The 14,748-nt window shown below is 33.1% G+C and overlaps 1 protein-coding gene across 1 annotated transcript in view; it reads right to left on the reverse strand.

Moving 5' to 3' along the window:
* Positions 1 to 14,191, reverse strand: part of RNF180 (ring finger protein 180) — a 75,143-nt gene extending 60,952 nt beyond the window's left edge. Inside the window, exons 1-3 of the mRNA XM_012721725.1 lie at positions 14,057 to 14,191; positions 4,660 to 4,755; positions 2,136 to 3,095 (exon numbers count right to left, since the gene is read on the reverse strand). Coding sequence (XP_012577179.1) covers positions 2,136 to 3,095; positions 4,660 to 4,755; positions 14,057 to 14,191 — 1,191 coding nt within the window. The remainder of the gene's footprint in view (positions 1 to 2,135; positions 3,096 to 4,659; positions 4,756 to 14,056) is intronic.
* Positions 14,192 to 14,748: the final 557 nt, after the last annotated feature.

The raw sequence follows: 14,748 nt of genomic DNA on the forward strand, positions 1-14,748 counted from the left end.
ATCAACAACTGTTAACCAAAAATATTGAAAGCTAGATGTATTTTCTACTTCTACTTCATTTTCTAGAGATACTAATCTCAGTATCTCTAGTTTCAAAATTTAAATAATTTTTCAATGTTAACATTTTCTATCAGATTATAAAAAGATGTCTAGCTTGCATAAAAAATCATTAAAAATGCCAAATGAAAATTAGAAGTACAGATTTCCCAATTTTTTTAAATCTATAAATTGTTAATAGGTAATTTTCTCTTTATATTTTGTATGCTTATCTTCCTCGTTTTAAAAAAACAGTATCTGTATTGAAGTAATTTTTTACCCAAACTCATAATTTACCAAAGGTGTGGTACCTCAAGAAGATACTTGATTAATGTTTACAGAATTAATATATCTTTATTAAAAATGGGATAAGCTGAATAGCAAAGCCTTTCAGGTTAGGCATTAACTCTTCCTGGAATTTATCTCCTGGCTTGAATTAGAAAGACCAACTTAATTCTTTTCTTCTGGCTCCAATTATGGTGCTCACTCACACTGGTAACTGATATTATTCCTAAGCTGATACACACTTTTACTTTTTTTTTTTTTTTTGCTAGTAAAACTATGGGTATTTGTTTGCTTATAGCACCTGTGCAGCCAAGCAATCTTGTAAAGCCCCCACAATGCCACTCCTTATACTGACCTGTCACAGGTCTATCTAAAACCCATTCTGATCAATTAGTTAGGCAAATTGGTTAAATCACTTGTGTGTGAAAGAAAAAAAAAGCAATTTAATAAAAACAACAGCATTAACTTTGGTATTGCTCTGTTCTAGACTCTAAAATAGTTTCTATGCTGCAAAATGAATAATCATATAGTTCATTTTTTCAGAAATATCCAACCCAAGAATTAAGCACATTTTTGAAACTGCACAAATGCTATTTGCAATATTTATAGTACAGAGCAAATACATTATTTTTTTAAACCCACATTTGTTAGGGAATTTTTTAAGGTATTTTGAATAGAATATTCACTTAACATATGATCATCTCCAGTTTATCTAAATTCAAGTAATATTTCTGCTAACATTTTTTTTTAATTTTGCAGATTCACTAAATTAACTGAAGAATATACTATGATGTTACAAAAATATATGCATTTGTTATGTTCTACTATACACTTTGAAGCCACGGTATTTTATCACTTATAAACATACCAAATTGGATGCTCTTGTCAGCAACTGCAAGATGAAAATTTACCTTTCTTAATGTAGTAATTTTATTTTATACAGTCTATGGCTAGGATCTAAGCAATAATGAATTATTTCTTTTTTTAAATAATGTCAAGTTAAAGCTTTCTGTATTTTAGCTCTGTGGTTACTGTTAGCTTTCAGCACACTGATTAATAAGGATTATTACCTATTATGAACAAATAAGTAATAAAGGCAGTTTGCAAAATAATATTACATTATTTTGAAGTTATTAGAAATTACTAGCCCTCAAGAATCCATATTTTCATGTATACTTATCCACTGGCTTTAATTGGTTTCTTCAGTGCCTAACAGTGTTCAGTTCTTTCACACACTGCACCCTTGAACATATCATGATGAGTGGAGGAACAGTTTATACCATAAGAAAGCACACTCTCCTACAAAGTTACTGTGAGACCAGCTGTCCTTTAGATCATTTTCACAATTTTGCATAATTAACCATATCTAGATCAGACAGGAACATAATAAGGCACTTTGAAAATACTAATTTAATCTAAATGTAATATGAAAGTGAATGAATTTGTTATTTGATTGTATTTGCTTAGAGAAATGTTTTTTATTTCTCCTTAATCTGAAATAAAATCACTGCAAACAACATTAACTAAAAATGCTCATGATGATCTAGTTTCAGTAATCAGCCATTCATGTTCCTTTATAATATTAGCAGAATTGGAAAAAACTTTTTAAAAAGGCTACCCATGTATCAGTACAGAGAAAGGGTTATGCATGCATATGCTAACAGAGCTGTACCATTATTAAGTCCACCTAGAAAGAACTGTCATTTCAAAAATTATTAAACCTAAGTTTTATATTGCTCAAGTATTCAAAAGTTTATCCCCATGCCTTAACATTTATAATAAAAGTTTTTTTAGTAGACGCTTTAGAAAATTACCTGCTTCTGCAGCCATCTTTCATGCCTTCGCTGTTTCCTTCTCAAATTTTTCAATTTGCTCCTTTCTCTCTTACTGAGCCTCTGATTAATGGCACCCAATGAAAAACTGCCCGAGTGCAGGAAGTCCAAGGGGGAGAGGTGCTCTTCCTGGTCTGAGGCCTCCAGCGTGCTCCTGCCAGTTGAGGGTAGGTCCATCAGGAAAGTCAGGTTGTTAGAACTAGTATGGTCAGAGTACACTGCAGAAGCTTCTAGACCACACTGAAATTCTCCTCCTCTTTGTGTCTGAGTCTCACAGGGAGCCACTGAAAATCTTTGCAGCAGCATGTTAGGATCAAAACTTGATGAAATCTGAAAGGAACAGCTATTTTTACTAGCTTCTAAAGGCAAGCCTGACAGGTCAATAGGCTGTGTTTCATTTAGCCTAGGGTAGGCAGTGGTCTTACTATGTATTTCATATAAAGTGGGTAATAAAGTCAGTTTCTCACTGATGTTCAGATCCAAACTATGAGATTTTCTATGAAAAGCTCTTGGAGTGCATCTGCCAGTCACAAGCTGGGGAACAAAAAGCTGGTATTTTGGATCTGAAGCTTTGAACAGCAGTTTTTCCTTCTTCATCTCAAAATATGTTGATCGTACCTCCAGGCAGAGTGCTTCTGTTAATCTTCCAGGGCCATTATTATTTTGGGCCATGTTGAAAAGTCCGTGATTTCGGTTTTTGGAATTGCCACCTGTCGGCAGAGTTGACTTGTCAGAACCTGACTGAACTTTAGGATGTAACAAATATTTCAGAGAGGGTCTCATTTGTCCGCCTGTCCTCGTTAGCTGATAATCGGTACGGCTCTTGGAGAGATGTACAGCTGCAAGCTGGCCACAGGAACATTTTGGAGAGCTGACAAAATTAAAGCCCCCTAAACGGGCCCCACAGAAAGGGCAATTCAGTTTTCCAACTGTCCACTGGGCCTACAGGTAATAAATGAAAATGAAAACAATGCTTTCATTGTAAAGTAACCAAAGAGAAGGAGGTTTTTTTTGTTTTACTTGTTTTGTTTTTTAAAGCTGACCATGGGAAAGTTTTCTATGCCATAGAAAAAGCTAGCTTTCTGTTTTTTTTCACTAGTAGAAAAACAGCAAATGGAAACAAGTCTTCTAATAAGTTGAGATAAGCAGTTATAAAGTTCTAGAATGATAACGTATTTGCACTTCATACCCACCTAAACAATACTCCTAAGAATTCTAAAAAAGTCTATTAAACAATAGGTTGAATATGGATACAGTGTGAACTAATGAAAAGAAAAATGCACTATGGAATCAGGAAGCAGATCAGTCTACAGAGCTTAATTTGCAAGTAAAATCTCACAGAAAAGTGTCTGTTTTGATACACTTCTTGCATACCAAGCACTGTGGGAGAGGACTTTATCCAACCAAAGAATAAAGGTCTTCCTGCTTTTTTAAAAAATATATACAAACAGCAGATATTAGCTGCATACATCAGATAGTACATTTTCTATACACAATTGGAAATTAATAGTGCACTGGTTTAAAATTATCTTTTCAGTGGAGCTAGTAGAACATCTGCAGTGCCTTAAAACACTTTGTAGAGTTCAGGACTTACATAGCAGTACACTGGCATTTTCCCAAGAAATTATACAATGAAAGAATGGATGCAAGGCATATCTATCAAATTAATTTTTTTAACAAAAATAGAAGCTAGTCTATAAAGCAACTCTATTTTTCTTTAAAAATCATATTATGCCTTTCTAAGATGTGTGTGTTCTGAATAGTGAGATATAATGATAATACACTATTAACTGTAAATTCTTGCTTTTATATTTCATTAAGAATCTTTGAAAGTGGAGCATTTTGATTTTGACTGAGCCAATAAGTCATTAATTATCAAGTATGTTTAATATATGTACATACATGAATGATATATACAGGATATTTCACTCATTCAATGTTGTTCTGAGTGCTAGTGATACAGCAGTGACAAAATATAAAAACCCCTAACTTTATGGCATTTATATTCTAGTAGGGAAGCAAGACAATTAACAAGATAAGTAATCCATTAAGGGGGGTATAAGTGTCTACATATGTATAACAATGTATGTAATATGTGGGTATGGATATGTTACAATACTACATTTATATATAACATGATTTGTGTGGGTACAGATAGGTCAATAAAGCAGAGAAGGGAGAAAGGACATAAAGTATGAGAGCAGAAGGGAGGGCGATAGACTGACCCAGCAATGTCTCACTGAAAGTAAAAATCTATAGAAATGTGGGAACAAGTAATTGTTTGTGTGAAGAATAACTGAGGAAGGGAAAATACCAGTGCAATTTCTGAGGTAAAAAAGTAATTAGAGTGCTCCAGTCATAATGAAGATGCTATTAAGTGTAATCAGGGGTTACACACCCTTCCATGTCTCCTGAAATAATACAACGAAGAGAAATAATTCTAACACAAGGACTTAAGTCTGAAGATACTCTATTCCTAATGTCATTGTAAAACTAGGGGACTTACGTTTTGTATCAAGCAATTTATCCATTCTGGAAGGGCGTCTACATTCAAGTGCCACACATGACAAATATTTTGTTCATCAATTGCATCGTGTCTGTCCTGTTTTATCAAAACATCAGATATTAGTCATTAAGATTTGCTTCATGAACTTCACATTTGAGTAAAACAAATAATTGTAAATGCAATTATAGTTTATATCACTAACCCCCCAAAACAAACTCACAAAGATCGTCTTTTTTTCAGGGAATAACTATCTTATTTTTAAGAAAATGCTCCATTTCATTCAAAATTAGCTGTAATTATTGAATATACAAATCCAGTTCTCTATACTTTATTTTCTGTGAGAAAAAAGTAGTGCCACTTAGGACAACTTTCCACAACCTTCGATCTAACTCTATCTACATTCTTCTAGTGACAGAATAAACGCGCTATATTTCTATCAAGATGTGCCAAGGGAAGTGTGAGAAGAGAGGGGAGAGGTGCAGTAGATAGCAAGAAAAAAATCCCTGCTAAATGTCAGCTGTTTAAGAACTAACATCAACAAAAATTTCAAAGAGACATTTCAGCTTTCAGAGGTAGGTTTATAGAAATAAATGTGACACATAGTAGAGACAGTACAGTTTTCCAACATGTCAAAAAAATAATGCAGGACAGGCCAGGGTTCAGATGTGTGCCTTCAAACTACCTATGAGAGAGGTCCAGGCAAGCGCATGGCAGTATGAAATGGAAGAAAAGAGGTACTAGTGACCATATTACTGCTCTCTAGCACATGAGTTCTCATAAGAGTGTAAGGCAAACAGAGAGGTTTATTGACTGGAGACTCTGATAAAGTGACATAGGAAAAATTCAGAGAAAAAGGTGCAAAGTGAGCAGAGAGAGTGAATCTGTGTACCCTATCAAACCACAGAAACTATAAAAGATATATATTTAAAAATAATCAATAGCTTAGGGAAATTTCAGTGGACCAGAAATTTATTTAAATGTCTGAGAGATTAATAAGAGAAACAACAGTATCCTGTATCTAAGTATGTTAACAGGTAACACCACAAACAGTCATCCAACATACAGAGTGTTATAATTTGTACTAATGAAATACATCTCTAATATATTTTGTTTGAATTTATTGTTCATCTTTAGCCTGAGCATGTTTTAAGGCCCAACACTACTATTCTCTCCAGGCATACAAACCAAACAAAAAAGAGGAATAACTTCACCAATGTGGTGGGAAGTCCAGAATGGCACTACAACTGAGATGAAAAAGTGTACAGAATGAAGAAGGATGTAAAAAATAAATATATATATAAAATAAAAGATAAAGTTAACCAAAAGCAAGACATTAACATGTAATTTGAAACTCCATAGCTAATTCTGATATGTAGCACCCAACCTAATCTTCATTTGAGATCTATAACTATAAAGCAAGTAGACCTTTTCCTCAAATACGTTAAAAATTAAAGCACATTTTAATGCTTGCAAAGAGTGAAGATCACTGGGAACTCATGGGCAAAGGATAAAATGCTGGGTTAAGAGTGAATAGTATTCTTTTTCTTTGTATGAAAACATAGATATGTCAAAGAAGACAAGATGAAACAGAGAAGCCTTAATTATGAAACTGCCAACCACTTCACCTGTATTTACATACAAACTTAGAATATATTTACGTCCATATAATTTTACTGTTATTTGGTACAGACTATTATGTTTTTAAGTCTGTTGTAACTTTGTCTTTATAAAAGCACACAAATATCTGTAATAAAAGAAGTTTTAGTGAATCTATAGGTAAGCGATTTAGTCAATCAATTAAGATGAGCAATTAAGTAGGAAGCAACTTGATAAATTTGAAGTCTTTAAACGAGTGATAACACAGTCTATTTGGGATCAAACCGAACTGAAAATTTGAAAAACTTTTACTAGAATTTTAAAAAATATTACTGAACATATTTTTTCAAGTGTCAGATTTATCACAACAAAGAAAGGACGGAGAAAGTAACAGACTATTTCACTTAATGCTGTCAGAAAAAATGCTGAAATAATAATTTGTAAGTGAAATAATCTGTTCCAGCAGCAGATGGAGCTAATGCATTATTTTGTTTTAAGAGTAGGCCATGTTTCCAGTTGGTATGTCATTCAGTTGGTGGGCTCTGTTAATTTAAAATTACAAATTTTATGCATTATCTTATCACTTAATGATCTTTAAGATTTTTAATTAAGCTGAACAGGTTAAATGTAAAAAACTGTCATAAGCACTTCACTATTATGTAATTCTTTGAATGATGTCTTAACATTTAGCATTTCCAAGGTCAATAACATTCACTTAGCTAATTCATTAAAAACAAGTCAATTATATCATTTAACTATTGCAACTATAAACACTACAGGTAAAGAGATCAGGTAACCAAAAATGTCATTTAGAGTAACATTACTAATTAAATATTTAAAGAGTTACACTTATAAAGGAATCAAATTATATTGGATTGCCTGGCTTTTCTATTTGTATTTTGAAAGGTACTTCAAGGATCCATTGTTGCTACTCCTGATTCACTGTTCATGCAATAGCAAAAATGATCTTTTTAAAATTCAACGATTAGTATCACTCAGGTTTTAGGATAAAGATCAAAGTCCTTAATTTGGTTTATAAAAGCAATCAATTATCCAGTCAATACCCCTATTTCTAGCCTCAAATCTTGCCAAATATCCTCTTGATCTTTGAACTCCAATCGTTAAAATCTTCTAGTTCCACAGATACGTAAATTCTCTCTACTACAGGTCTTTGAATATGCTGTTCCCCAAACTTGGAATGTCACCTCCTGTACCACCCTCACTTATATATACTGCCCTCACGTATCTCCATGCTAGTTATTTCCTCAGAAAATCCTTTCCCTTACAAGTAAGTTCATCCTATGTGTAGCCCATTTTTATGGCTCCTCTACTTTTGCCTTTTGTCAATCATACAGCTAATAATTTAATATTTACATGACTGACTGCTGGCCTGAAAACTTCACAAATGCAGAACTCTTTTCCTCAACTTTTCTTTGAAATGTGCATCCCTTCTATAGGACCTGTTGTGTCTTGATCTTCTTGAGCTGCAATAATAAAATACCATACACTGGGAAGCCTAAACAACAGACATTAATTCCTCACAATCATAGAAGTCAGAAGAGATCAGAGTGCCAGTGGGTTCAGGTCTGAGGAAGAGCTTTTATTCTTAGCTTGCAGATGGTTCCCATAAGGTAGGGAAAAGGTAAATCTCCATTTTCAAAAGTTGTATTATTTTTAATTGAGATGAAGTTGGCTTACAACACTGTATATAATTTAGAGGTAGGTGTACACAATTCTTCAGATGTAGATTACTATAAAATGCTCATCACTGATATACCAATATTTCTCAACCACAGAGATCCCTCTCTGCTTTGGCTCTTCACTGCAGCCCTCCCTTTAATCACCTCAATTCTGAAGCTGAATGCTAATATGTGTTTTTCTATTTCTTTGTTTTGTTTCTTTATATTTCATGAGTTATATTCTTATATTTCACATATGAATGAAATCACCTCGTATTGCTCTCTCCTGGATTATTTCACTTAGCATAATCATTTGCAGTCCCAGGTAGCAAAAGCAGCAATATTTCATCTATTTTTTTAATAGCTGAGTGGCATTCCATTTTGTTTATATACATTTTCTTTATCCACTCAGGTTGTTTCCATAACGTGGCTATAGTAAATAGCACTGAAATGAACAGAGGAGTCCATGTAGCCCTTCCAGTTGTTACGCATTACATTAATATTTTGTCCCATAATCTCAACTAATGGTAATTATCTCCTTAAAAACATATCTTTAGTATAGTCACATTGAGGGATAGAACTTCACACATGAATTTGTGGTGGCACAGAATTCAGTTCATAATATGTGGTAAGAGTATGGAAGAAATATATGCCAAAAGTTAAAAATATTAAGTGTAAAAAGGGCAAAAAAAGATTAATTTCATTATTTTAGTCACTGAAGGAAAGACACTACACCGGGATAATAAAGCCTGAGAGAAAATGAGCAAGATTTCTGAACAAAAAAGGTGGCATATAACACTCATGGCCACCATTGTGTGGGTGAAGTACTATAAAGATAGAAAAGCCCTATCAACTAATTATAATACTTGTGTTAGATTATTCCTCAGTCCTCCCCATTTTTCTTAACTCCCTGGAATCTAGTACCTGCAGCTACAACTCTCATAAATATAGTGAAAGTTACCAATGATCTCCTCTTCACTAAAACAAAAGGTACTTTTAACTTTCAAGGCTTCTTAATATGGACAGGTAGTTTGAATGCCAACTTTGTACCAATCTGGCACCTTTCACTGACTAGTATCCCTTATAACTGTTTTCTCTCGGTGTCCAATGTACACACTGAAGACTCCTGGAAGATGTCCATCTCTTGATTTCTATAACACTGTATCCTGATTTTCCGTTGTGTTTTTCTCACTAGTCTTTTTTTTTCTAGTTTGTGAATTCTTCTTTCCTGTCCTCTCTTTAAATGCTCCCAGATCATCTTCTTTCTCACTCCATTCATACTCTACATAGCTAATCTCATTTACTCTCATATCTTCACTTACTGGTGAGCCCAAATCCGTTTTTAGTTTGCACTTCTGTTCAGAGACCCTTATTAACAGAACCAGTCATCTCCTATAAATCTCTATTTAAATGTCCTATAATTGTCACATAAACTTGACATGTCTAAAACGGCATAAAAGCTAATTATGAAAGTAAAGCTGGAAACCAATCATCCTCACTGTCAGATTTCATATATGTAAGACATTTCTATTTTTTTTTTTTATTCTAGGGTCTTTCTTGTTGCTTTGCTTTCAGTTTTGGTTCTTTCTAACATTTCATGTTTCTCAGGCCTGAGTTGGGGGTAGAAGTTCACTTTTGTTCCTGCAGACATTTTAGATTATTTCAAAACTCCATTCTAAATTCCCTGTCACAGGCCTTACTGCATTCCAGTAGCTAGAAAACTAGGGACTGGGTGCCCCAATTTCTCTTACAGCTTAAGTTTTATACATGACCTAATATCCACCAAGTTGATTTATCTCAACAGTATTATGAAAACAGAAATGATGATTATATCTGTAGTTTCTCCTAGTAAACCTGCTTGGGAGATACTTTTATATTCTGCAGTAGATTTACACTAATTTCAGAGTTTAGTTCCTAGTTTTATAGAGGCTGGAAGGCAGAGTGAGAATTCTATTTCCTGGCATCAATTAGGGCTACAGAAGTGTGGAACTGGAGCCAACAGCTATGCATGCTGTTTCCCCATTTCCTGATCCTCTACATTGTTTTTAGGGCTATTTCATGTCTGCATGGGGTATGGAGAACAGAAGACAAAATCCAGAATTTGCTCACAGGGAGAGTACTTGAGGAAGAACCCACTATATAAATGAGTTATAATCTCAGTGTTAACAGTGAATGAAAAATAAGCCTGTTGCTCAGAAGGACCCACAATAAGTTACTATGTGAACTTTGGTTTTTAGAAGAAGGAAAGAAAAAGATCTTCCCATTAGAGTCCTTACACAAAATGTATAAAATATAAAAGAAGTGGTTAATGAATTCATCTGTGTATTACCAACTTTTGCTCCCAAAAAGTTACCACTGAGAATATATAAACTGGCAAAGATATAAACAATACAATAACCAATAAAGACTAGCATTTAGAATATACAAAGAACTTTCAAAATTCAAACAAAACTACTTTATAGAAAAATAGGTGATAAACAAAATTTTGTAGAAAGCACAAATGGAATTGGAATGAGAAGACATTAAATGTGTTGGTGAAGATGTAGCATCAGAGCATTGCCCAGCCACTGCTCTTGGGACTGTCACTGGGAAGCAGCATAGTAGTGCCTAGTAAAGTGAACATGCAGATACCCACTTGTAATAGCAGAGACCTGCCCACAATTGCCAAAATAGGTACAAGAAAGCTCATAGCAGCACAACTCTATATAACTTAAATGTCTATCAGTGGTAGAACAAATATAAATGGTGCTATATGAATAAAGTGGAACACTATACAAAACTGAAAATTAACTGGAGCTATACTAAACATGGTGATACGAATTTCCAGAAAAATACCTACCTTCAGCGTGGTTTCATTTGAAGAAAGTAAACATTTTCAATAACAAAACATCCATTTTATGAATGTTCATTTTAAATATATAATAAAGCTAGGTAACCTAATAGGTGATAATTTTAGTATTAGCATAGTATTTGATAAAATTACTTTTAAACTAAGTATTTTGCAGGTTGCTTTTACTAAAACATATCCTTTTATGTTTACTATATTTTGAAATGTATACATTTGTAAAATGTAAAACGTGCATATAATTTCAAGAATGACTTAAATAGAAGCCAACACCAATATATTCACTACTCAGCTTTATAAATACTTTACCAATACCTAAAATTTTCTCAATACCCCTCTCTGATTATATATTCATATTTCCCTCTGGATTTAACAATGATATTGAATTATTCCTTAGCATGATACTTAGTAGGTTTAGATAGGTATGTCTTACAAATACATGTTAATATATAATTATTATATAGGTAAAATATTGGGTATGTGCAGTGTATATGTACTTCATACATATAGTCAGGTAAATATATTTTTATTTTATGGGATAATTCAGTATTTTTATTATGCATATACATATATTTCATTAGAAATATAAAGTTATAGAGACAGAAAATAGATAAGTGGGTTTCTGGGGCTACATAGGGGAGCAGGGTAAATGGGCATGAGGAAATTTTGGGGGTCATGGAAAGTTTTTAAAACTATGTTGTGTAGTGGTAGTTGCACAATTCAAAAATTTACTAAAATTCCTTGAACTATTGTTTTACTAACGGGTGAACTTCATGGTCTACATACTATACTTCAAAAGCTGTAAAGAGATATACACATATACACACAAAATACATAACTATAAACTATTAGCTCTTCTGGGAGGTCTTCTGTGACAAGTCCAATCAGTAGTTTGTTTGCTTTCCTCTGTTAAAGTATTCATTCAATCAGGCTACATTGATCTATTTTCAAGTAGAGTTTAAAGTGCCTAGAGGATCAGAATGCTTTTTTGATTATGTATCATTCTCCTGTACAAACCATCTTAATGTATACTCTATACTGATGCTTAAATGTTCTTGCTCAGTAATAATTTGTTTAATGAATTAATAACTGGGACCTCTCCCAGTAAATAAAAGGATAAGTCACTCTACTGGAATGGTATAACATTGCATTATATTCTAAGGGAGAAGTAAAGGCACAGAGCATGGCAGTTAAGAACCTGACTCACAACCCTCACTGCTTATAGGCTATAGGATATTGAAGTATTCACTGAGCCGAATTATTTAATCTTCTGTGACTTAATCCTCTTACCTGTGAAATGGAGATGATACATTATCTTACTCAAAGGGTTACTATAAGGGATAATTTACAACAATGCTTAATTAATAGGCACATAAAAAGGTACTTGATACCAGTAGTCACTAAGGAAATGCAAATTAAAATTATAGTGATATACCACTATAGACACATACATACACATATATATGCGTGTATACCACTATAGATACACACATACACATATATGTATCTATAGTGGTATACACACACATATATGTATATAAACCTGAATTACCAAGTCTGAAAATATCATGTGTTGGCAAATGACTTCTCATCATTGTTGGTGGATGTAAACATTCATTTGAATATTGTGACCCTCAAAATTCATTCCTATGTATATATCAAAAACAACAATAACAAGAAAACACACAGAAAGCCCTTTACAAGATTATCAGTAGCAGTTTTATTCATAATCCCAAACTGGAGCCCTAAATGTCCATCAGCAGAAAAAAATAAATAGTGGTATATTCAAAAATGGCATACTACCCAATAAAAAAGGGAACAAACCACTAATACATACAAAGTATAAATTAATCCTTATTTTTTTTAGTTATATATATATGTTTTACATTCTTCATTTTGTACATTTTTTTTTAATCTCAGTTGTAATCCCGATGGACTTCCCACCATCACACTTCACCTGGGTGCCATCACCATCAGAAAAACTACTCTATGGTGGGAGACTGATGACGCGTATCACCATAGCGTAGTTTTTCAGATGCTTGGCCTTCATTCAGATGATATCATATAGTGTGCTCTTTTGTGCCTGACTTATTTTGCTTAGTGTAGGGTTACCATCTATAGTAATTTTACACTAAGCAAAATAAGTCAGGCACAAAAGACCACATGTTATATGATACCACTTGGAAAAAAAAAAAAAAGCATGTTATTTGATGCCATTTGAATGAAAGCCAAGAATCAGAGAAACTACTCTATGGTAAGAGATGTCCTCAGTATAGCAGTATAGTTCTCTGAGACAGAGAACTGCCCAGAAAGGGCAAGGTGACTTTCAGAAGCTGAAATAGCAGATCTGATTATAGAAGATCTGAAAAAGTTTATCAACAGTATACACAATATTTTTATTCTGTATAAATTATGCCCAATAAAGTATTCATAGCATTAAAAGATTTTTTCAATTAAAATATTCTGTCACTTTTTAAAAAGTAATTGGAATGTAGTGATAAGTATGCAATCAAAGTTATCCACTATTATTGGTTTAAGTTGGCCACTTTCTTATAGTAGAGAGCAAACAATCAGGATTGAAGGTAGATGATGCACAAAGCAAAATCAGCAAACAACAACGAAAACAATATCTCTGAAAGTAGGGGAAGAACACACTGACAGTTGATTACCGTTATTCTCTGTTGTATTGAGAATTCCCTGTAAAGTTACTATCTAGTTCGCAACTATATGTAACTGCCTCTTTCATGCTGCTCTTAGAGATGTGAGGGATTTTGGTTTTATTTTAAAAGAACATTTAAAATAATGGGATGAACAATTAAATATTTGAAAATACTTTTCAGGTTTTTCTATTACTGACTTCTAAATTATACATGAACTTTCTCTTGTTAGGCCTATAATGAATACTTTAAAATAACTATTACAGGTTTTTCATTTCTTAATAGGATCTTGATCTAACCAGGGATGATTAATGTCCATTATGGCAGAGCTAAAAAAAAACATGACTATCATCTACAGCTTAGGTCTATGATGATGAACTTCAAAGTTTTAAGGTCATGTTAACATTACCAGCTAACAGTAAAATTAACTAACTATGGATGGTGGGAATGCCTTTTGAAATGTTTTCATTTCAAAGTGAAAACCACTTTTAAATGTTTTCAATAGTCTAGTAAAATAAGGTAAAAGTAGACCAGATGTGGAAGGATATATGTGCACAAGTGTGGGTGTGCCAATAGCATTCTTTGCTAGAAAAATGATGATTGTAGTTGGCAATACTCACTGTGAGCACTTCATTCCCGAGATAATTCATGAAACAACCAGAACTTGCTATACATTTTCTACATTTCCAACAACGAAGAATACTTGTTTCTTCTTGATTATCATTTATATTTATTAATTCTTCACTTCTTTTCATCTGTGGGAAAATTAATGCATTTTTAGAATATTAAAGTAAGCCCTTAGCACCATATTAACTATCTTGGAAGCAGAAGAAATAGAATTATTACTTATTGAGGTAATCATTAGTAACCAGATCTTAGGTTAGGGGCACTCTGTAAACTATCACTTGTATTGAAAATGTCACTTGACTAGGATAGTGACATTACGTTAGTAACTATCAACCTGCTTTAATTTTGCAAACCATTTTATGTTTATTTCCATCTATCTTTCATTAAAAAGTATCAAGAGACAACTATTCAGGAGTCAAATAAGCTACTGCAGTGGCTTTAAAAGAGTGACAATAAGAGCTATAAATGTTCTTGCAAACAGATATTCTAAATAGTCATGACATTTTTTATATATAGCAGGAATTACTGAGGTTTAGTTAATTCTGTGAAAACTGGACACACTTTAAACTGATAGGAGAAATCCTTTATTTTAAGTAAAATTCCTTTTGTATATTGTGCAGTGGAACAATTATCTACACTACATCTCATGGTCTGTGTAGTAAACATTAAGACTGAGAATAGTCCT

The sequence above is a fragment of the Condylura cristata genome, unplaced genomic scaffold (genome assembly GCF_000260355.1).
Source record: "Condylura cristata isolate star-nosed mole 26May11 unplaced genomic scaffold, ConCri1.0 scaffold00007, whole genome shotgun sequence".
Taxonomy (NCBI): Eukaryota; Metazoa; Chordata; class Mammalia; order Eulipotyphla; family Talpidae; genus Condylura; species Condylura cristata.